The sequence below is a fragment of the Podarcis filfolensis genome (assembly GCF_964270895.1).
Source record: "Podarcis filfolensis genome assembly, chromosome: 11".
NCBI classification, from domain to species: domain Eukaryota; kingdom Metazoa; phylum Chordata; class Lepidosauria; order Squamata; family Lacertidae; genus Podarcis; species Podarcis filfolensis.
Window position 1 is genome coordinate 15859551 of NC_139613.1, and position 24885 is coordinate 15884435.

The following is a 24885-nucleotide window of genomic DNA, read 5'->3' on the forward strand; positions in this document are numbered from 1 at the left end:
TATATTTCTATTCCTTTTATTTCCTATCTTGTATTTCATTGCATTACAATTTGCATGCCATAGAAATAACATTGGAAGTGTCCTTCACATGGACCACCTCAATGAAGCTTGCAGGCCATTAGTGGTCTGTGGAACCCCTGCTCTAGCAAAAGAACCCTAAAAAGAATGGCAATTTTTCTTCTAAGGCTTATTGCACGGTAAAATCTCTGGAAAGAAGCACAATTTGCTACTTTTCCGTAGCAACTGAGATTTGCTTAAAATTCTCTTATCTTTGTGGATATATAATTCTTAAGTTATGAGGCTAATTTTGTATTGGCTTTGTGCCCTCAAGTACACTGGGGAGAAGGGATCCAAAAGAATGTGGCTACAAAACAGAAAGGCACTGGGTGGGAAAATCCTAGCAAACGCTGACTACAGGCAGGCCCTGTGCCCAAGCCGAGAGCTTCCTGTTCTTAAAATAAGGTCTGCCTTCTGAAGAGCTACTGTTAAAAAGTTTGCAAGCCTTCAAGTATCCCTCCCCCTCCCTGCAAATCTTTAAGAGGAAAAGCCACTTCAGACATGAAACAACAAGAACAGGAAGCAGAAACACAGCTGGCTTGTGCTTCCTGTTCCCTTTTCCATCTCTATTGCATTTGAGCTTTTCCCCCCATGCATATTACATGGGAGTAGGCTGTGCAACTCCTTAGAACGTAAGCGGAAAACTGCCCTCAAATGGAGCAAGGGAGCAGGAATCACAAGACCAGAAATCTTCCAAAGTCCTATCAGTCCAGTAAACCCAAGTACATGTGCCTGCTAACTGTACTTCAGCTTGTTGCTGTTGCCTATATTTTATATATATTTATATATTTTATATATATATATATATATATATATATATATTAGTGTGTGTGTGTGTGTGTGTGTGTGTGAGAGAGAGTGAGAAGGCCGCTTACATATGAAAATGGGAACCTTCAAAAACAGGTTGTTATTTAGGTTTAGTTTCCTGCCATGTGACGTAGACGCAGAAGAGGTTACAATAAATATACATATATTCCAAACTAAGCTAATCCACCTCAGCTTTTACAAAATCGGCTCTTAATTCATCTTAATATAACAGGAGTCTAGTGAGTTAGGTCTTGTAACCCTGAGTACTTAAAGTGACCTTTATTTCCAAATCCACATTTCTATTGATATGAGTTGGGGGTGCCTGATTTCCCTAAATTCCTGGATTTAGTAAATGTTAGAATTTAATGAATCTTTGGAGTTAAATGAAGTTAGACTCTTAATACCTGGACCCAGCTTCCTGTGTTCATGAGATCCCCATAGCAGAGAACAAAGACAGGGAGATGACAGCCGGCAAATGGGAAGAGCACTGCCCTGAGCCAGTTACAGACAAAGTAGAGCTTAGAATTTCAGTGGTGGTGCTGTGACCTAGAGAGAAAAAGTGGCTGCTGAATGCAGCAAGCTACAAAGTCAAAGCCATGGCTGGCCAATTGAAAAGTCCTGCTGGTTAGGAGTAAACACCTCAACAGAAAAACCTCCCAACACACCCCATTTCATCAGAAAGGGAGGGTACTAGCAGCCCCATTGCTGAGCAGGGGCTGCAGGAGTTTTTCCTCCCCTGATGTAAAGAGGTGGGGGACATGCTTCAGTGCCCCCCCATCCTCCTTCAAATGGTAGATCCAGATTGCTGCAAAGCTGCTGGGATGCTCCCCACTTCTGCAGCTTCCAAGTTAGGAGGCTTTGGTCTCATTTTTGCTCATGGTCTTGTTGGTGTGGCTAGTAGGACAGTGGCACAAGACAAATATTCTGGAGCAAGCTAAAAAGGACACTTATTTGTCCAGTCATTTGGGACTTAAAAGGATTTGAAGCAGATGTCTGCTAAGCTGATTGCTGTGGCTGTGTTGAAAAGTTCTTTTCAATTGTTGTGGCTTTTAAACATCATTTCATAGTACTGTGTGCATTAGCTCCTCTGTGCTCCTGTTCAGAGGAAGGGCAGAGTACAAAAATGAAATAATAAATCATGGTTACCTGGCAGCAGGGCCACATGTGACTTTATAGAGCATAACTGTTGAGGCCTGTAGATCAGGGGACCTGGTCTACCAGCATAGATCAAATTGTGCTCCAACATCTGGAAGGCTACAGGCTCCCCATCCCTGCTGTACGTGGCAGTGGGTTACATGCATTCAAAGGTATGACTATGTAGAAGGCAAGTTTTGTATGGATCTGCACTTCTGCTGTTGATTATCAGGAATCCTGAAACCAATGGTAAGGTTACTGCATCCATTAGTACCGCAAAACACTACAGCCAGGGATTCCCCAACTTGTAGTTCAGAAACAGCTAGAGACACAACTCCCATCATCCCTAGTTATCAGGACCAGTGGGTGAGGGTGATGGGAATTGTAGTCCAAAAACTGCTGGAGACCCAAGTTGGGGAAACCCTGGACTAGACTATGCAAACCTAACCGTTGAGATTGACAAAGACACTTTTCAAGTTAAAATAGTAAAAGTACACTTTATTAAACAAATACATTTGTCCAAATAGTCCATTAAAGTAAACAGGAAGAGTTTTTTTTCCTTTAGTACTGTTAATGCTAAGCTTGTATTCAGTGTAAAACTGGGAGGTATAAAACAGAATACCAGAAAATTCAGTATAGTGAATTAAATATGTTTCCATCCACAGTGGTGTGTTCTGATCATATCAATACCATACTCGTTCCTATTAGAGTGGAGCAGTTCCATAAGCCAATATAAAAATCCCTCCATATTCATGAGTTTCCTATATACACAATACTTGACAGCTTAAATATAAATACATTTCCACGACCAATATATTACAACTGTTTAGCTGTCAAAGGAAATGTTTTTAAAAAACAACCTTTCCATCGTTAGTGTTTTTCACCCAAAGTGAACTCAAAATCATAATCAAGTAGCTATAAAATGTACAGCCTGTACTAATTGGAGAGAAACTCCTGCATAAATGCTAAATAAATTTGAAGAAACAAAAGTGTGCAATGCTAGCTTTCGGAAGGCTCATATACAAATAGAATTATTGTGTTTTAAGAATACTGAAAGCTCAAGGAGCTTACAGTAGCAAAATGCATAAGGCAACATAGATTCTGAGGTTTCCATTTGGCATTCATCTATACCAGGGTAGCTCTAAGTAGCTCTCCAGATGTTGTCTACAACTCCCATCAGCTTAGGCTGATGAGATTTGGAGTCCAATGACATCTGGAGAGCCACAGGCTAGCTACCCTGATTTACACCAATTCATTATCCACTCCTTTGGAAGTCTAATCTTAGTTCCCAATACAATGTAAAAAACAAGCAGGTATAGCACACTGGGATATACTCCAAGGCAATGCTTTAAAATTGTACCTAGAATCTCATTGGGCTAGTACAATAACCACTTGTGCACTGTCATATCCATGAAGCTCCAGCCCTCCAAGGAGGAAGGGTTACTAAGAGCCAATTCTATCTTGTGGGCTACTTCTGGATTTATGTACATTAAGACTTTACCCTCTTGACTTCTCAAAGCCTCTATTTCAGAGCTGAATTATCTGCTTGGTATAGGCAGACAAAACTTAACAAGCAGTTTTCATATGGCTTTTATAACTGAGGTACTGTTGTGACAACATCCAGCAATTCAACTCCAATGCATAAACTTTACATTCATAGCTAGCTTTAATGTCACGTTTATATAAAATAGCAGTACTGGATGACAAATCCAGTTTCAAAGCTGAATATAGCTCTTTAGTTGCCTTTCCTAAAGTAAGGACTTGAGATTCAGTGCAAGCTACTGGCGCTAGTGAGGATGATCAAGATGAGCACCCTATACAATCTGGAAGAAAAAGTCTGGCTTATTGCCATCTTTTAAGTTCTACCCCATCCTGTACTTGGTAGTGTGTGTTCCAGACGTCACGCACCAAGGTGGCAGGATAATAACATGATGGAAACAAAAGAAGACTGGCACAAGAGATTGTTATCTTAAGTTCCTGAAAACTAAGACACTTATTAAGATACAACAATGAACTATTATTCTGCAGATCATGGATGATCAGAACAAGTAGGATGAATGAGAGAAACACCTAGTATTTCTCTAGTTGGGAGTTTTAAAAAGGCAGGTATGACCCTGTCAAGTTCATTAAAAACAAAACAAAACATGGCACCTGATTCTTCTTAGAAACGCCGGGGGGGGGTGTCTTTCAAACAGCACATGTTTTTCTATGCATTATAAGATGTGCCTGGAAGACACTCTTACCTGACTAGGATATTTTTAAATTCTGGTGGATATTTCTGAGACCACCACCCCTTTATGTTCCAACAAGAAGTTTATTATGATTTTGAGAGTGCCCCAACACCTTAACGCTTTCCATGATTGAGCAACTAATTTGTATTTTACTTTATTTTTCAACTGGGCCCTATGCAACACAGCTATGTATCTCCCATGCTTATGGAAAGAACTAATTAAAATGCTTGATCAAAACTCATGTAGAAAATATTGTGGGTGCTCAAGTGAGGAAATCTTCATATGCTAAAAACTTCATCGGGCAGAAGGGAAAGTCACTGCCAGGAAACCAATTTTATGTTTGGAGAGAAGTGTGCCAGTACTTTCATTTCTGTTTGTGAGCATAAGCCTCACATCAAACGTCCCCTAAATCAACATACTCATCATCTCTCCTAGCCAAGTCCTCACCTTCCAAATCTTTCCAGGTGCTCGTAGGTAAAACTGGCTTGAGAGAATGTCTTTGAAGCCCAGCAAATGGAAATAAAGCAGACAGGCGAGCAGGATTTCTCTGGAAGGGAGACTCTGCTGCAGCACCCTCCTCTGAGAGACTCTGGCTGCGTTGTTCATCCATTTGCTTCTGCAAACCTTGCACATCCTCCATCACATCCCAGACTTTTGTTGCAGTGGCAACTGTCCCACCACTAGGCAGCTGAGCTTCAGGGATCCATCGCAAATATCTCTGCGCCCACACTTTGATTTCTGGTCCTTCTAAGCGTGGCAGCAGGATTCCATGGAGATCAGCAGGCTTGGAGTGCCAACTCTCATAAAATTCTCTGGAGGTATTCTGCAGTTCGTCAGCAGATGTTATCAGCCTGCTGATCCTTTTGCCAAGGAGGTTTTTTATTAACTGGTCCGTTTCTTCCTTAAAAAACCCTCTTTTGGGGGACGGTTTTGTTTGTGTCAATGGTAAGGAAAGCTGCCGTTGATGCTTTTCGTAAAAAAAAAAAAAAGAATAAACATAGGCAATAGTTTAGTTTAAGACAGATTTAAGTTGCATTTTAACAGCTATCATAGCCTACAACTTACCAGTGTTTTGGTAAAAAAATAGCTAAGCAGCTATAACACAACACATTACTCAGTCAAATAAGAAAGTTGCTGAGAATATCAACCATCTCTTCTCAACTGAGATAGTGTTTTGAGAGAGTAGTGAAATTAGAATTAAATTTAGTTAACTAACAAAAACATTTAATGGGTCAGTAAGTCAAGACACTGCCCCTCCTTAGAAAACAGGATAATTGGCCACAATAATTGAAAGTTTTTACAAGTTATTGAAAAACTGCCTAAATCTGCTCAGCAAAACAGTTGCAGATTTCAGATGCATACCAGTCAGGCAACTCACTAAACCCCCTGTTGCAGTGCAAAAAAGGATTACATCCTTTCCCATCAAATTGTGAAATAATTCACCTAGCATGCTTAAGACTGCAAATCCTTTAGTGGTTCTCAAATGAAAAATTATTTGAGGGCAAATACAAAATATACTGATGTATACTTTTTAATTAAAGGACTATTTGCATTTTTTGTTATTGGTTAATTTCAAAGTTAATCCCAAAGACCAGAAAATGACTATGTGATGCAGCGGGTGACGCTGTGGGTTTAACCACTGAGCCTAGGACTTGCCGATCAGAAGGTCAGTGGTTCGAATCCCAGCAACAGGGTGAGCTCCTGTTGCTCGGTCCCTGCTCCTGCCAACCTAGCAGTTCGAAAGCACGTCAAAGTGCAAGTAGATAAATAGGTACTGCTCCAGAGGGAAGGTAAACGACGTTTCCCTGCGCTGCTCTGGTTTGCCAGAAGCTGCTTAGTCATGCTGGCTACATGACCCGGAAGCGGTACGCCGGCTCCCTTGGCCAATAAAGCGAGATGAGAGCCGCAACCCCAGAGTCATCCGCGACTGGACCTAATGGTCAGGGGTCCCTTTACCTAATCATATGTTAACACTATTTTACTTAGCTTTATGTGGTTAACTCATAGCAATCAATTAAGGCAGCAAATCATGGCAATGATTGAAGTATCTGATGCTGAAAATAATGCAGCAAGGTAAGCTGTAAACCTTGCTTTTGATATTGACACTGAGAAAACTATTTGCAGAAATCCACAGGTTCTACCTTAACTGAGCAGTGGGTGACACAAGTCATCAGCCACTGTTATTTACATAAGGCAGAAAAATGATATAGAGTTTTAAGGATAAGAGTTGGACACCATACCTTGAATCGTGTAGGTTTTTTCTGAATCTTATCATGTTTTGGCTTCTCAGCATAAAGAGGATTATTCAGCAAGGCTTGTGCCTCAGGTCCAAACTGCACAGACCAGTCCCAAACATGAAGATAACTAAGTTTGGTGCCTTCTGTATTAAGGCTTCCTCCATACTATCAAAGAAAAACAGACAAGAATTAGAATCTCGAATATATTTCTAATAAGCATCAGTTCATACTAGCTCTTTACTGCAAGTAACATCTTTACTTCAGCAATTTCAGCTCCCTCAACCACCTCTCTGGTCTGCGTAGACTTAGCAGGATTTGAACACATTTCTCAACATGGCATTGTATAACTTCACTGTACCAAGCATATCTGTACACCTATTCTAGCCGAACAGAAAATCCACTTGATCCAGGACATGGTCTGAAGGCATATGACAGTCATGGGTTATCTAAAGTTAAACAGCTCTGGTCAGTCTGGATGGGAGACTACCTGGGAATCCCATGCTACCTCAAATAGTATGAGGAGGGAAAGGGTGGATATGTAAAAAATAATTTCTTCAGCCATTGGTTTTTAAAGACTTAAGTGGTAATACTGCACTCAAGTATAACCTTCCTCCAAAGAAGGATCCAGTTAGATCATAATTATTTTGAAACTGTGGCAGAGGAACAACTTTCAAGGTATCTTGTTCACATCCATCCTTGAGAAGTGACACTCTCAGGATTCCTATAGCTCATGAAAGCACTGAAGGAGAGAATTGGGGGGTCCCCCCCTGAATAGGATAGAAGGTAGTTTGCTTCAATCATACTGACGTCTGTGCAATACAAGACAGATACTACACCGTGTCTGTACAGATTCCAAAATTTTAGTTCTCTTTTTTATATGAAGAGTAACCTTCATGGCTGCAAAGAGTTGAAAGTATGTGAGCAATGTCTGGCGAGGTATCAGAAGCCAGAGAAGGGCTGAAAAGGTTTCCAGCAGAAAGAGGCAGTGATTCAACACGCTGCACAACTTTATATACCATTGTTAGAATGGGTTATACACAGAAACAAAACAAAAACACACTAGCATTTGTACGTTATAAAAACAAGGCTTTTATTGGCACTTGATTGTACTGCTGTCATAAATCCAAAGAGAATTCAGCTGCACCAAGACAACCCATCTGTAATTCCCCACAGCCCCCAGTGTTCATACCCTGGTAGTGTCTCTTTGATGCGGAGAATTGAAGAAGAAGGTGCTAAATATTGGAATGTACAGACTATCCGACAAGACAGTTAGGTAAGTCTCTGTAAATTCAAAGGCTAGTGAATACTGTTGAACCAACTGCCATACACAATCCAAGAACAACAAGAAAAGTGGTGCCTAAAAGGAAAAAAAAACAGACGTTATGCAATAGATTATGTGGGGTATTTGATGCATTGAGTTCACCAAGACTGAACCTACCCAAGGGGGTATTCCATGTGATACCCTTTCCTCGTTGACCTTTGTCAACTTAAGTATGGCTGGTGGGGATGAGGAGGAGTTATTTTTTACATTGTGGGTCTTGGCCTGGGCCTAGTCTCATACCCATTTCTAAAGGCCACGTTACATAGGCAGGCTCCTTATTTAGGGCTCTTAAGGTACAGAGTTATACTATACTGTACTATCATTTTTCTAAAGTCCAAATTAAGTTACTTCAAAAACATACTACGCTGTTACTGTTGAATAGCTGAATGCAGTATTTCCATTATGATTCTCAGCCTTCCCCCTTTAATACCATCCTAGAGGATATGGTTTTGCTCAAAGACTTCAAGAATTTCATTTTGTCATACCTCCTCTCTATCAGTTTGCCACAGATGGTTACACCGATCCAGAAAAGCATGTCCTCCCATGATCCATTCTTTTTGAATAAGACTCTGAAATCCCATCTTAGTTCTGCATTGTGCATCCATCATAACTTGAACCAGGCAGGAGATTACACAACACAGGTCAGAAGCATTCTCTTCTGAAGAGTAAAAAGAAATGGAAGCATTTGAGACACGACAAATCATTTTATAAACACTTGAAGGAACTATATAAATTGCAAAAATTAACAGTTCCTACTTAAAACTTGGTACCTACAATAAAGGATTGGCCAAATCAGGATTCTTGACAAATGGGGTTTACTGAACCCCCCCAACTCTGCACCTTTCTATTAAGAGACCTTTTACCTCAAACTGACCAAGAATAGCATAGCGTAGCATAGTGTGACTAGATGTAGTAGTAGTGACCAAAATACAGGCGCCCCACACACATATGTGAAAATCATGTAAGTGGGGAGCACCCTTTATGTGTCCTGTTTGCTGATCTCCTCTCCGATCCAAATAAAAAATACTGTACCCAAAATATCCACAACTGGAACTGAAACTCTGGGGGCGGCTGGAGGCTGGAAGACATGCGGAAAAGTGGTGCTGCACTACCCCACACATCAGCTGTTAGGCAAGGAGGCTGAGCAGTGTAAACAAAGCCCTGTTGGTCCTCCAGTCTCTTTTCCACCTTCACTGAAGTCCAATTATGGCTCTGAGAAGGGTCTCCTCATGAGCCACATGGACTCTCCAGCTCTCTCCTTCCATTTCCCAGTATGAATTAAATTATTTATTCCCCATCACTGCCCGTATACATGGTTGCACACAAGTTGATTGTGCATAAGTGGAAGGATACCTGTATTGCTTTCTCAGAAACACAGTACTTTGGCTATTTTTACTTCATAGTCCTTTGGGTGAAATTTCATATTCACTAGTAGAACAAATTTCAGATGTTTCCCTTTCATTCTTGATTATGTCAACTAGGGATATAGATTCCCAAAGCAGTGCACAGAAACTATTTCACAGTGGTCAAGGCAAACCCCAGCACCACAGATCACAGTAAGATTTCATACCACAAAGCTGAAGAACCTCGAACAATGAACTAAATGCTGCATGAGGAAAGAACACAACTGTGTGCAGGATGCAAGATTGAAGAAGCAAGTTTGGAAAGATTGCATAATGTTTTCACCAAAGAGAAAGCTACTTAAAAGTAGCCAGTTTTGAGCTTGCTTGGTGTAGGGGTGGGTGAATCAGTCCATTTCTGGCCTGTGTCAGTTTTCCATGTGTTCATTCTGTTCTAGCCTGTTTGTGCAATAATCCAATGTTTAAGTGTGCCAAATATGTATTTAAATACATATTTTATCTCAATGCATGCATTTCTAAACACCTTTTATCCCAAAGTGGGCATTTTACTGCAATCTTTAAGCCAATAAATCTGGCAAAATTCAGAGAAGAGTGATAATTATGTCAATGCACTTAATTGTTGGGGAGTTGGTTTGCTTAAAAATGCAGACAGGATGAATGTTCCCAGCCTTAGCTGAATGGCACAGTTACCAATTAGCCACAGTGCTAAATGCCAGTCTCCCTAATCTACCCATCTGTAGGCTAACCAACAGTACTCTACTCACAGGTGGAGAAAAATGGGACAGCAGAAAACAGGGTCTTCACTGAAAGAAGGAAAATAAGGAGATGAGACAGAAGGAAGATGCAGGTGTCCAGCCAAAATAAAATCTCAAAGTAATATGCTAAAGTGATTTCCAACTAAGCCGACATTTCAGGATGTAAGGAGGTTACTTAGTAAAAAGCCACAGTAAAGACCCCATAGGCATGCATACATCTACAGTGGTACCTCGGATTAAGAACTTAATTCGTTCTGGAAGTCTGTTCTTAACCTGAAACTGTTCTTAACCTGAAGCACCACTTTAGCTAATGGGGCCTCCTGCTGCCGCTGCGCCACGATTTCTGTTCTCATCCTGAAGCAAAGTTCTTAACCCGAGGTACTATTTCTGGGTTAGCGGAGTCTGTAACCTGAGGTACCACTGTATCCAAGGATTTACAGACCAACTTCCACAAGGGTGCTTATTCTGTTTCCTCTAAAACTAGTTACACCAATGATTTTCAACCAGTGTGCCATGGCACCCTAGGGAGTCTTGAATGATGGTCAGGGGTGCCGTGGGCAACACTGGCCTCTGTCCCTCCTTGTGTGGCTGGCTGTTGCAGCAGCCCTGGCTACAAGCTTCCCAAGCAAATGGTGCCTCTGGGAGGCAGCTCTCTTTGGGGCAGGGAGGGCAGCTCAGAGACCAGGGGCAGCAGCAGAGGCTGCCCAGAGGACTCCCATGGAGAGGGAAGAGGAGAGAAGGATGAGGAAACACTCCACAAGGGAGGGTGTTTGAAGAAGGGTGAGAGATTGCCAGCCCTGCAAGCAAGGAATGACATAACTGGGCTCCTGAGCCCCACAGGGGTGCCAGAGAAAGAGTGTAGTTGGTCAAGGAAGCCATGGACTCAAAAAGGTTGAAAACCTCCAAGTTACACTATCAGGAAATGAAGCATCAGCCCAATGAAAGAGTCCAGTGACCACTTACAGAGAGGGCTTATCCCATTTCTTTAGGGCATGACATATATACCTCAAATTATTGGTACAAAAAGGGAAGAACAGATAAAATAGGAGGAAACTAAGGCACATAATGTTTCCCCATAAACCATAATTTCACTCAATATGGTTTATAGAGCTAGAGCAAACTTGGATCCCTAAGTAGTACCATTTTGCTTATCCAGGGACTGCAGATGGGCTTTTCAGTGGAAAGGACTGGCCAGTAACAGTGGGGCAGCCCTGCTCACCTGCCTTCCAAATACTGAGCGTGACTGCTGGTTCCTGAAACAGAGAGGGGGGAAAAGCTCAGCACAGTTGAGGAGCCAATCCAATACTCCTACCACCACACTGTGCTGAGCTCCTTCACCTTGCAGCTCTCCCTCTCAGGAACTGGCAGCAATACTATGTTCAGGAGGTAGTGGAGCAATGTTGCTCTGCTTGCACAGCTCTCGCCACCTGCCACGAGGCTGAAAACTGCAGACTGTAGAACCATGGGATCCTGATCTCACCAACTATGCTACATGGAAAGCCACCTTTGAAACTGAAAAGTAAACAATCCTACAGGGAATCCTACAGTTCAAGGAGTGCTTAATTCTGTCTTATATGCTACACTTTAATGTAAATGAGCTGGTGAGAAATAGTAAGACCTACAGCTCAATCCTACACATGTTTAGCCAAAACATAAACCTTACTGAGTTGAATGGTAACTCCAACACAAATGATTATAGGATTGTACTAAGGCATTTAGTGAATCAAAGCTTGCTCTTTGAAATCTTAGCTGCTTAATAAATGAGACCCATTCCAGCAAGACTCTAGGAAAATAAAATTTAAAAATTCCTTCCAGTAGCACCTTAGAGACCAACTGAGTTTGTTATTGGTATGAGCTTTTGTGTGCATGCACACTTCTTCAGATACATGCATGAACTATTTGTTTTGACTACGGCAGACCAACACGGCTACCTACCTGTATCTAGGAAAAGAGTTGGTGAAGACCATGAATGGTAAATACGTGCTAGTGGAAAACACTTCTGCATGTGTGACCTTAGGCACACAAATTTTCAGACTTTTCTATCTAGTGCAGCCCCTCCCACACCCCTTAAAAATGCACCTTTGGGAGTTATGGAACAAAAGAGTTGTGAGAATCAACCACCTTGCCTCACAAAAGCAAAAGCACTTTTCAACAGCCCAAAGCCATCTCTGAAAACAACCAATGGCCTCTTGGTCACTTACCAGAGTTTATATCACACCATGGAAGCATGCATTTCCTCCCTACCATTAATTCTTCTGTCTAAACTAGACTTGAGATATACTGCCACAGACATTATGCACAGTCAATATTAATAGTAGTTAGGGTTGTGGTTTGAATTATGTGTCACAAGACCTATGAATTAGCAGTTCCACCTGGCTGCAGCAAAGGGGGGGAAAGGCAGCAGGCCATCTACATACCCTTGGAGTAATTGCCAAAGCCCTTCCTTACACAGAACCAACTCCTTCAGTAGCCATCTCACCTGGCCAGACATTTAATGCAACTAAGAAATACTGCCAGAGTTTGTTCTCTATTTTTATCCCATCTCTTTTGCATAAAGTATATTACATTATAAGCCAGCAGGCAGGGACTGTTTTCTTAACCTTGTACAGTGGTACCTCGGGTTAAGTACTTAATTCGTTCTGGAGGTCCGTTCTTAACCTGAAACTGTTCTTAACCTGAAGCGCCACTTTAGCTAATAGGGCCTCCTGCTGCTGCCGTGCCGCCGGAGCCCGATTTCTGTTCTCATCCTGAAGCAAAGTTCTTAACCTGAAGCACTATTTCTGGGTTAGCGGAGTGTGTAACTGGAAGCGTATGTAACCCGAGGTACCACTGTACAATATCCAGAAATCCTAGGAGTTTAGCAAATAATCTAACTGTCAAAATGACTGAACCAACTTCTAGAAAAGATTACCAAACATATAAGCAAACTTGTAACGCACTGTGTTGTAAAAGCTTCATACAAAGTGTATCATCCCAAGTGTGAAATGCACTCTTCTCCCACAAAGATCTGCAAAATCAGCACCTGCACTGTGGAAATTAAGCATTTTGCATGCCCATTTGACAGCCCATGCTGTGTACTTCAAAGTAAACTTCAACTGCAATACCCATAGAATAAGCTCTGCAAGCACCAAAACAATTGGTTGTAAACAACTATTTTGGGAAGTGAGCATACTCTGGGCTCCCTCTGAGACGATTTTGACCTGTTCTCTTCTGGTGGGCAGGAAGTCACCATGAGATCTTAAAACTGCTCATGGCAAATTAATGCCCAAGCACCTACAGCACAGCTTCACGAGAAGACCTGCAAATAAATCTCGGTGCCATCCCAAGCTAAGGTCTTTATTTTATTAATTTTAGCAAGAAACCATCTACCACTGAAGTCAGTGGTCCTTCAATTCACTGCTTTGGCTTGATTGTGCTCCAAGCATACTGCAGAGTAAGGCTCAAAACCCCTCACTTACGATCTTCTGAATACATTTAACATATGAAGTGTACTCAGCTGTAGACCTTAAATATTCAACTCTTCCTCTTTGAATAATCCCCTTGCCTGCCAAGGTATGTGTCAGGTGTCAACTAGAGAAGGGATTGCAACAGCAGCATAGCTACTGTCCAACCCTACAACTTTTAATAATTCCAGGGCAACTCTAAATATAGAATGCAGTTCATGAAACTCAACTCCTTTCTTCACATATGTTTGAGAACTACTCTACAATTCAGCTACATAGAGCAGAGCAGCTATGTGGAAGGCACACTGGAAAGAAGAATGTACACAACTTACCTATAAGGAGAACATTTGTATTCTCTGCTTCTAGCAAATCAATAATCTCTACTGCTTTTCTCAGACATCTCCTAGAACATGAATACAATGCTTTAGCACAACTGACAAACATCTCCCACTTCTGTACCCATTTTGGCTGATTCCAGACACAATAAACAGGCACTATAGTTGATTTCTCTCACAACAATGGAACAGAATTAAACATTTTTTAAAAGAGGAATAAAGGGCATTTTTCTATTTTTCTAACACCCTAAAATGGGCCACAGACTTACATACCAGACTGGTATATCAGTACCCCTTATTTCCTACACTAAACCAATAACCTCATGTCCCTTGTTGAATTGGCCTGACTTAATCCTTAATCCGAGGGACGCGGGTGGCGCTGTGGGTAAAACCTCAGTGCCTAGGACTTGCTGATCGCATGGTCGGCGGTTCGAATCCCCGCGGCGAGGTGAGCTCCCATCGTTCGGTCCCAGCTCCTGCCCACCTAGCAGTTCGAAAGCACCCTTAAGTGCAAGTAGATAAATAGGTACCGCTTTATAGCGGGAAGGTAAATGGCGTTTCCGTGTGCTGCGCTGGTGCTGGCTCGCCAGCTGCAGCTTCGTCACGCTGGCCACGTGACCCGGAAGTGTCTTCGGACGGCACCGGCTCACGGCCTCTTGAGCGAGATGAGCACGCAACCCTCGAGTCGGACACGACTGGCCCGTACGGGCAGGGGTACCTTTACCTTTAATCCTCCTTTATAGCTTAGTGAAACAAGCTGCGTTCACAACAAATGCTATTTTTAACATTGATAGTTATTTTAGCCAAACACTCCTGTATTACTTAGGTTTTATGTAAATTCTATCCAGATACGCTTTCCAAAAATAACAATTCTTTATATTTGATTTAGTTTTATTAGATGTTACTAACATTTTGTTTGCTAATAGTAAACACACTAGTAACATTGTTAAAGATGATGCAGTGCATTTGGTGCATATGAGTTATCAAACCTTTTCATTAAGTTGGCTATTTTGTAGAATATAGTCTTGTTTTTCTTTGATAACAGGAAAAAAATTCTAACCTGTCTCCTTCAAAGGAAACATTGGGTATAAATCCTTTCTTTGAGCACCCCTCACTCTTTCATTTGGGAAGCTCACATCACTTTGCTGCCCAATTCTAGCCTTGCTGATTCAGGCGATAATGATTTAGAGTTTCTCAGCTCTGCATCAATAATCAATACAGTATTTTAGATTTGTAATGCTAGTATTTTACAAGGTTTTTATGCTTTCTTTCCTGTACAGTAATAAGGAAATGTGTTTGTTATGTGCCTGAAGACTCATCCTGGAAAACTAAAATTATGTGTTCTAATATGAGAGGGACCAACTCTGACCCTTGATGCTGCTGTAGAGGGAACTGAGGTGGAAAAATTAACTGTCAGACTCAGCATTTGCTACATGAATGGAACAAAATTGTCACATTAACTTAAATGGAAGGCCTTAATTATGATATGAAGTCCATAAAGCCATTGTGTTATTGTTTGATCTTATACAGGTGATTACATCTTGGAGCTAATTCAGATTAAGTTTGGCATTGCTAGCTTATTACGACATTAACTTTTTAAGATGCACTACAGTTGAAGCAGGGTTCCACCAACCTTACGATTTCTAGCCAATTTGTACTCTCCAATAATGAAAACCATTTCACATCAGTATCCCAGAAATCTGTACTGTTATCTGTAAAAAGAAGAGAAATTGTTTTTAGCTATTTCTGGTGGCAACTCAAGTACTTTACATCAAAAGAACAGAAGATTTCAAAAGGCACAATGATATTTGAGATATGTATTGACTGTTATGTTTGCACCCACTGGAAAAAACATGAAGCAGAGCAGTAAGTCATCAGTACAATAGAGCAGCTCAAATGAATAAGTAGTAGAGCACTGGAACCAAATGTCCGACACTGACAGCAAGTGGGAAGTTATCACAGAAACTCCTTGAACTCAAAGGGATAGGATTGAACAAGGAAAACAGAATGAAAAAACATATGGTAGTCAGTAGTATCAGAAGCAGAAGATACGTCTAGGGGTAGTGAAGTTAGACGTGGCTCTCTTTTGTAAAGTGCTATTTTGCTATGGCTTTTAGTGCTGTAGAACTGTTGATCTTTGTACGCTACAACAGCAGCAAGAATACTTATTGCAAAGTATTGGAAGACACAAGATTTACCCACTTTGGAAGAATGGCAGATGAAGGTGATGGACTATATGGAACTGGCGGAAATGACTGGCAGAATCCAGGACCAGGGAGAAGAGGCGGTGGAAGAAGATTGCAAGAAATTTAAAGACTATTTACAGAAATATTGCAAAATTAATGAATGTTAGAATGATGTTGGATAGAAATTAAATGGTTTCCAGCTGTAATGCTTTAAGAATATGGAAGAAGGGTATAATTAGGTAAAAAAAAATAACTAAAATGGTGTTGGATTGGAAATAAGTGGTATTGGCAACAAAGTTAATAAGAATATGCAAAAATGAATTGATAATGTATGAAAATATTGAGTTATAAAATGTTAAGCTATAGAGACAAGATAAATGAAAGAGGGTAAGGATTTGCTGATTTGATTATTTAAATGGGAATACAAGAAGGGGAGGTGTGAGGAAGTCAAAGAAACAAGCAAACGAGTTTTATGTTATGAAAAATTGTTTTTAATTTTTCTTGTTGTTTCTGTATGTTTTATTTATCTTTTTATTTTTTATTTTTTCTCTTTTATTATTATGTGTTTTTGTATATTTGTCTTTGTAAAATCTTAATAAATATTTCTTTAAAAAAAATAGAACTGTTGATCTTTGGCTTTAGACATACTACATGAGTTCACACATTTGCAAACAGCTAATTCCTCTGAGCACTTCATGTATCAGAAAAGCAACATACAAGTTTAGTTACAAATTTCAAATGGAGACTTCAGCCAGTGGGGTGGTTACTGGAGAAAAAGCGTATTTTTTGCTTTAGCAAGTCTAGATAGGATATTCCTCCATAGTGCCCTCAATATAGTTTCCACTTACCTATTAGAAACAGCTGTTTAAATCTGGTGTATGCAATTTGGATCTCTTGCAGAGACGGAAGACTACTTGACAGGACATCAACTTTCATGGCTTCATAAGGAGGGTTATCAAGTGTCTTATACATACTGAAAAACACATTAAAACTTATGATTTAAATGGCTTAATAGTGACTATTTAAAAATTAAAAAGCAAGGAAGTTTACAATCCAATTTCTTACATGTCAATATAAATGTCAGTTTTCTAGGGTTCAGAGTATAAGATCAGCTATAGCATGAGTGGCAAAGACAGTCAACAAGAACACAGTTTTTATGCTGTTACTTTGGTAAAAACAACATGGTCTTCTTGACTGGTTTTTTTCACTCTATAATTGGGGTAAAGAACCTGTGGCCACCAGTAAGATATTGTGTTACAACTTCCATCACCCCTGACCATCAGTCATGCTGGCTGGGGCTGATGGGTGGTTGTACTCCAACAGCACCTGGAGGGCCCCAAGTTACCTATTTCAGTTCTAGAGAGGAAGAACAATGCTAGATTTACTTGAGCTCTTGGAGCCTTTGCTGTATCGCCCAGTTATACTGTTAAAACCGTACCCTCTAATTTTTATAATGGCACTGGTGTTTTCCATGTTTATAATCTTCCTCTTCCAAAGTTCCAGGGATGCTTACAGAACCAATGGTGAAGACAAAGTGATACATAGGCTTTGTTTATTTAGACCTGCTCCTATAGACAAGCCCTATAGCTACTGGCAGTTAGACGCACCCTGCTGTTTGGGAATTTCATCATTGTGCTTTGGGTTAGCAATTGGTTTTTTGGCTGTCCAGGATGCATCGAAGAATGAACAAACAACATTAACAGCCATCTATGGCAAACAATTAGTCAACATTAGGGGAAAAAACCTGCAGTTTACATCACCCTTGTGGTAATAGCACAATGAACATAGTCATAGGCAAATATTTGTAACATGCATATAAAGTAGGAGTGAAATAAAGCCTGATGAGAAGATCCTCACAGACACTTAAAAATGAAAGAAGCTACTACTGACTCTTCTAAGAAGATTTTCTGTGTTTGTAGAGCGTTGTCATCTTGTGCTTTGGGCAGAGTAGACATCTTGAGGAGAGCAGCACCATTGTGGCAAGACCAACACCAAATCTGCAACACACGTTTATTCTCATCAGTAAGTATTACCCAAGGGGCATTCATTTTGTTATAAAGTAGCTGCATCATACAACAGCATGTCACGAGTGAATATTAGATCACTACAGCATTTCTGCATTACATTTAGTTTTCTTAAGGACTGTCAATAATAAACTGCAATCATTTTTAAACATCTTGAGTTATGTTAGATGATCATACGATAACCTCTAGCTCACGTGCTTTCTGCCTACTCATTTTCGTGTTTGTACAAGACATAGGTTGAATCAGTCTCCAAGTCTGGTTTGAGGGAAGCCACTTTTTTTACATCACCCAAGTGGGAGTGTGCAAAGCCCGAGGCTCCACTTCCAGTTCTCCAAACCATGGAAGATTCTCCAACTTCATTCACAGAATGTATAGAAATTTCATTCTAAATTCTGTGGTGCCAAAATTTATCCTTATTTGAATAGATAGAAATTAACATCACACAAAATTACATGACCCAATGTTCAGGAGTACAAAACTGTCTCCTTTCCTGCTCAGCTTCTGTTCTTAAACTGCACTCATTTGATATATTACTCAGATTCTTCAGCTGTTCCACAACAAGTCCTAAACACGCCCTGTGTAAAGTTCACTTCATTCCCATACATGTCTTCCATAAATTCTTGACTACGAATATACTCACTGGAATTCCTCTTCCTTCATATTCCGAAAGGTCCTCTTCAGAGACAGACATGGGAACAACGAAGTATGCTGGCAACCTGAAAGCATTAATTAAAAGTCAACAGCAATTTGCACTTATGATGTGGAACACCACAGGAACTGTACAGTTTTTTAAAAGTTCTCAAAATAGGAACCAGAGGCAAACAATATTTGGAGGGCACCATGTTGCACACCCCACTACAGAGTTTGTATCCAGAGACAAGCTATCTAATAGCTCTCCCCATTCCTCCAGGGGATACACTCCCTGTATGTATGTCATCCTTTAAAACAACATGCTCCAGCTTGCTTCCTAGGTTTCTAGCATTAGAATATAAACATTTATACACTTTCTCTCCCCAAATGTCATCTGCACTTACTTATGGAACTTTGGTTTATATAAATTGCTATCACCTCTGCACCTCCAATGCCTACTGCAACCCCTCCCCCTTTTGGACCAATGTTCTCATCCCCTAGATTTAGGTTGAACCCAACGCTCCTCAACTCCTTTTGGCTTTCCCTCATGAATCAGTTTACAAGCTTTTCTGCCACCTTTTTTATTTTAGGTACCAACCAGTCTGGTTCCATTCTGACTCAAGTGGATTATCAGCCAATTTGTGCAGGTCTAGCTTGTCCAAAATGTCCCTCAGTCCAAACACTTCAGTCATACCTCATGTTACATTTGCTTCATGATACAGTTTTTCAGGTTGTGTACCGCAGTGACCCAGAACCGGAAAGGGTTACTTCCGGGTTTTTCCGCAGACGCGCAAAATTATGTCATGCGCATACGCAGAAGAGGCAAATCGCAACCCGCGTGCACGCAGACGCGCTGCTGCGGGTTGTGTTCTATTCATGTTGCTAACGGGCCTCCGGAACGGATCCCGTTCGCAACCAGAGGTACCACTGTATTGGCTAATCCACACATTGAGGGCACTTAGCTGTGCTTGTTTTGCTAGCCCTGTGTATGGAATAAGTAGCATTTAAAAAAAAAAAAGCTATCTTGCAGGTTCTGGCTTTCAAGCTCCTACCTAGGAACCTGAGTTTTGCTTCTAGGACTGCCTAACTACATTGCTAACTATTCGCGCAAGGCATGATGGTTAATAGCAACAACCGGGGGAAAGAAAGACATAACATCTTACAAGGACAGGAAGAAACACCACAGACAGAATAATTGCCACACACAGGAAGAACAAGGATATAGTTTGAGTTCCTCGCTTGTAGTTAATAAATCATTTAATTAGTCAACACAAATAGAAATTATTAGTATTACAATTGTTGTATAAAGATTATTATGACCAGAATGTAATAGAAATTAAGATTTTGGAACGCAGAAATAATGCAAATAATCAAGCTGTGAATTCTAGCACGTGGGGGGCCACCTTATCTAAATTATATAATTCAGTATTTGAACTACTGGTATTAATAACTGTATTATAAATTGGTATTGTTATAATGAGGCTATTATTAGATTGTAAATGAAAACTAATAAAAATTACCATAAAAAAGGAAATGCTATATTTATGGGAACCTCTGTTTGAATAACCTAATCATTGTTAACAACTGCAAACACCTTAAGAGAATAAATCCCCAAAGACTGCTATTCAAATTAATCTGTTCAGAGCTTTAGAGAACAGATATAAAAGAAATCAGTTTACATTTGTTAATTTGTTCAACAAATTGGTTCAACAAAGTTAATTTGTTCAACAAAATAGCTCATAGTATGTGAGCTATACTTACTTTTTAGAAACACTGTAGTCCTCATTGGAACTCACTGCTTTGAATTTCAGGTTTCCTTTGGTTCGTTCCAGTTCCTGACGCCAGTCATTAATAGAATCAAACATCACTGTCTGATTCTTTTTTTCTGTCAAAATATAATTTGTTAGTTCTAACCAATCTAACAAAAGAACATACATTTGGGGTGTTTTTAGCAAGAAACTAGAAAGTTTAGCTACAGGACTGGCTGAATTTAGTTTTGTGATTTAAATGTAGAAATCAGCATTTCAACATATTTACACAAAGCTATTGATTTGACCTAGAGACGACACCCATAACCCAAAGCGAGAAACTCACAAAAACTTGGCAGTTTAAAGTGAAATTGCTGTTTCTACATGCTCAACCCTTTTCCCTCTTTGAATTGCTTTCAATATCCTCAAACTGCTTTTTGAACTCAGGTCAGCTTCAAGAATAGCTTGGAGTGCCACAAAAGAGGCATCCTAAAAAGGAAACTGCCAAAAATTCAGGTGCAAATGTGCCCATTTGCAACATGGTCTGTACAAGCATCAGTACTCCCTCATAACCTAACATTTTCAGGAATGCAAGTTTAAAAATGAAGGGTTTTAAGCCCATACAGAATATGCTATTTAAAGCAGTAGTCTCAATTCATACCAATACATGCACAATACAGATTTTCCACATACCGGTAAATCTAATTAGGTGGTTATAAACTTTTGATGAATTTCCATAAAAAGCAGTGGAAGTACAAAATACAGTGTCAAACAATTCTAAGTGCAGCTGTAAGTACATCAATGCCAGTTATGAGAAATAATCAAGCACACTTTTTAAAAAAAATTAATCATTTTTTCGATATAAACATCAACTGCAAAAGATACATACAACAAAAACCATGGAGTGAACAAAAATGGAGTGAAAAGTTAGGGGTACAGATAACAAATGAAATATGGGAGTCAAGTATAAGAAACAGAAACAGCCACTATGGATCTAAGACTAAGACTTATTCAACAGAAAATAATATTCAAAGTCCACTGGACTCCAGCAAAACTATACCAGAAGAAAATAACAAGTGCAGACAACTGCTGGAGATGTGGGAGTAAAAATGTGAACTTAGTACGTATGTTGATTAACTGCCCGATGATACAATCATTTTGGTGCGAGGTAAGGATATTTATAGCAAGAGTAATAAAAAGAAATTGTTATTTAGGGAAATTGAATTTAATAAATTATATTCCGGAAATGTGCGAGATTTCAAGGGGTCAAAAAAAAAAGGATGTACTGTGCTATATTAGAAGCAAAAAAACTTGTTTTGATGAATTGGAAGAGCCGCAAAAAGATTCCATTGAGCACATGGATTGATAATATGGACAGATTAGCTACATATGAACGAATTGCATGTTGACGTAAAACAAGAATGGATTAATATGAATAAACCTGGAATGAATTATCAAGCACACATTTAAAAATTGCATTATAGCAAATCAGTCTAGCCATAAGAATTATATGCAAACACATGGCTATCGGATGCCAGACACTAGTATAACAGCAGTCTGGGAAGTGACTGCATAACTATCTCATTGTTTCACATCCAACCTTTTTCCTGCACCCAAACAATCCCAATGTTGGAAAGAGTATATATAGTATCATTCATGAAGTGCAAGGTGTTTAGTTTGCCATAAACACACCAATGAGGGAGCTGCTTTGCCTTCGAACAGTGGGACACTAGTAATGTTAATGAAGACCAATCATAGGGACACTCAAATCACGCAGGAAATATTTCTTCGAAAAGGGAGAAGCTGCCCTTAGAATACCAACCAATTAAAAAAAATTCTCCTTCCTTCTTCTCATTCACAATGTTTCTACAGACAGGAAGTATATACCAAGAAGCCCACTGGATTAAAATATTTCTAGGGCTTAACCAAAATGGGGAAGGGAAAGCATTTAACAGGAAGCTGCACACCACCATAAATAACTTTGTTTTGTCATTTTGGGAGTGGTTTGAAAAACAGGCCAAGATATTCACCTATTCATAGCAAGGGTGGGAAGCACTGCCCTTTCTGCTTCAACTTTGTAACAATATCATGGAATCCACTCTGGCTAGGATTCCACCAGAGTTACAACTTAAGAAATACAGAATGTTTTAAAGGTACATTAAAGTAGGTATGGGGTATGTTTTCAATTCCAAGATATTCATACTTCAGTCTTGGAAAATAACTGTGGGCAAAGACTTAACATGGTGCCAAGTTATCACATAGGCAAAATAATGTTTTGGAATAGTTTTCACTTGCGTTGCAGCTACATACAACTTAGGGAGTGCTTACTGTGCCCTGGTACAGAGTACTGTATGGATGCCCTAGTACCTTCCTGGATTTTACCTAAAGCTGTTTGGATATGAAATTGAAGATCTTTGTTGCAGTTTATCTTTATCCTCTGGTTAGTTTCACCTCAATACAGTGAAGTGACACTGCTTCTACCTCTTGATTAAAACAGACACACACACTCTACATTTATATCATTTCAGCAGCTAGAAGTAGCAGAAAGGTTTTTCCCAGTTATTCTCAGGATAAACACAGCTGCTTTTAGTTTTAGTTTTATTTACCAGATAAGGAATCCAAGCATACAGAAATGAAGCCTGTTGATTTCCTTCTCATAAGTTCAAAATACTTGGGACAAAAATTCAGACATGCAGCCTTCCTAGCAAATCCTTTTTTTCAGCAAGAGAGAGAATTCAGCACAAAGTGTTGAAGAGACTTATACAGACATCTACTGAAGTTCCTCTTTGATTCCATACAGATGGGCATTTTATCACATCTCATGATTCATAGTAAAATAGCTTACTACTTAGATGACCATGCTACTGCCATTGAAATGAATGGGAAATGAAACCACCAAACACCTAAGCAAATTTAGTAAGGAAAATAATTTGACATTTGCCAGTATCATAAATTCCACTTCTGCATGAGTAGTTATACCACCTGAAGAACAAACTGGCTTCAACAGATAATCCCCAATTATACTGAGAACCAAACCAAGTAGATATATGCTTACCTGCTTTACTTGGTACAGCTGTTGCATAAGAGAACAGAAACAAGCGTTTAAATAGCTTAGGAGTCTGTGTTTGATGAACTATGCCACTGACGATCTAAGAAAGGATCAACAAATCAACACATTTATAAACCAGAACAAGGATTAGCCAGAAAGGAAGTCTAGTCACTTACCAAGAAGCTCCATCCTTGTTTGGGGCAAATGAGGCATGCAGAAAAGAATGAGTTAAACCCTACTACTACTCAGGAAGGCAAGGAACATGCTACTAGCTCTCACCTTTCTGCGATTGAAGCAAAGGAAGCATCCAGAAAGGAATGGAGTGTGTTTAAGGTACCCTGATCCTAGGAAGGGAGAACAGACTGGCTGGTTTGTCAGATCAAGATGAGGGTAGAACATGCTGAAGCAACCATCTGATAAAGGATACCGCTTTGGAAGGCGAAGAAATGGTGAAGAAATGGGAGTGAAGGATACCAAGAGGGAAGCTGAGTATGAGAGTGACTGCATGTTTTATGTATTTTCTTAGGGTCTAGTTTATGCCTAGTCCTGAGCTGATGAAAGCACAAATTAACCTTCAAGATTAAAGTTGGTCTGTGCCCAGGGTGACCTTATTCTTATGGAAAATGTTTAAATAGCTTTTTACTGACAAGGCTCCGAGTTTGGAGACCCTGCAGACTGTATATATCACAACTAGATTAACCATCTTTTTAGGCTTGAAATTAATACTTAAGGTTAAAATGCTGAGCTCTAAGTGGTTGAAAAGAAACTCTGTTGGGTGAAGGCAAAAAAACAAACTGGGGATAAACTTAAAGAACAGAATATAGCACAAAGGGCTAGGGACCTTCCAGCCCCCAAGTCAGACTTGACCAAGACTCCCCATTTCGCCCACCAGACCACTTCCCCCCAAACCACATTGATCTGCCCTACACCTGACATCATATGAAACATTAGGTGTGGTGCAGGTAGAGATGTGTCCAGTGTCCAGTACAACGGCATGAAAGCAAAACTGTTAACCACCCCACGCATCAGCTGGTGGCAGGGAACTTCAATCCTCCTTGGCTTGACTATGCATGCAAACTCCCCATGGCCAACTTGCTTGCACAGCTAATCCCTGCAGAAAGCAGGCTAGAACTCAGGGTAGTTAATCCTGCTTAGTTACTACCTCCCCCTACCTCCATGGGCCAATGTTGACAGTTGAGTGGAACCACCCACTTGTCAATCGCCCTATGTCATTATGACAATGACTGACAGAAGGGCATGAGAGATTTTAAAAAAGGCAAGTCACATGTTCCTCACATTCCTGGGTAACAAGAGGTTGAACCCATTCTTTTCTAGATGTATCCTTTGTTCCAAACAGAGAAAAGTTGTGAGAAGTTAAATGTTCAAGACTCCCACACATTTTCAAGCTATATTAAGGTCACTTTTTAATCTTAAAGGCAGTGCAGTCTAAACCCTTATACTATTGCAATGCTCTCCATACACCCATGAGTATGGACAACTCCCTGTAGGGGACCAACTCCATAAAGAATGGACCAAATGTAGAACTATATGATGCGACATAGGCAGA

The 24885-nt window shown here is 40.1% G+C and overlaps 1 protein-coding gene across 1 annotated transcript in view; it reads right to left on the reverse strand.

The window, feature by feature from the left end:
* Window positions 1-2475: 2475 nt before the first annotated feature.
* Window positions 2476-24885, reverse strand: part of MTMR12 (myotubularin related protein 12) — a 38280-nt gene continuing 15870 nt past the window's right edge. Inside the window, exons 6-16 of the mRNA XM_083575588.1 lie at window positions 23325-23418; window positions 20283-20406; window positions 18532-18607; window positions 17758-17864; window positions 16716-16840; window positions 15315-15393; window positions 13679-13749; window positions 8273-8445; window positions 7656-7823; window positions 6470-6631; window positions 2476-5196 (exon numbers count right to left, since the gene is read on the reverse strand). Coding sequence (XP_083431714.1) covers window positions 4624-5196; window positions 6470-6631; window positions 7656-7823; window positions 8273-8445; window positions 13679-13749; window positions 15315-15393; window positions 16716-16840; window positions 17758-17864; window positions 18532-18607; window positions 20283-20406; window positions 23325-23418 — 1752 coding nt within the window. The 3' untranslated portion in view covers window positions 2476-4623. The remainder of the gene's footprint in view (window positions 5197-6469; window positions 6632-7655; window positions 7824-8272; window positions 8446-13678; window positions 13750-15314; window positions 15394-16715; window positions 16841-17757; window positions 17865-18531; window positions 18608-20282; window positions 20407-23324; window positions 23419-24885) is intronic.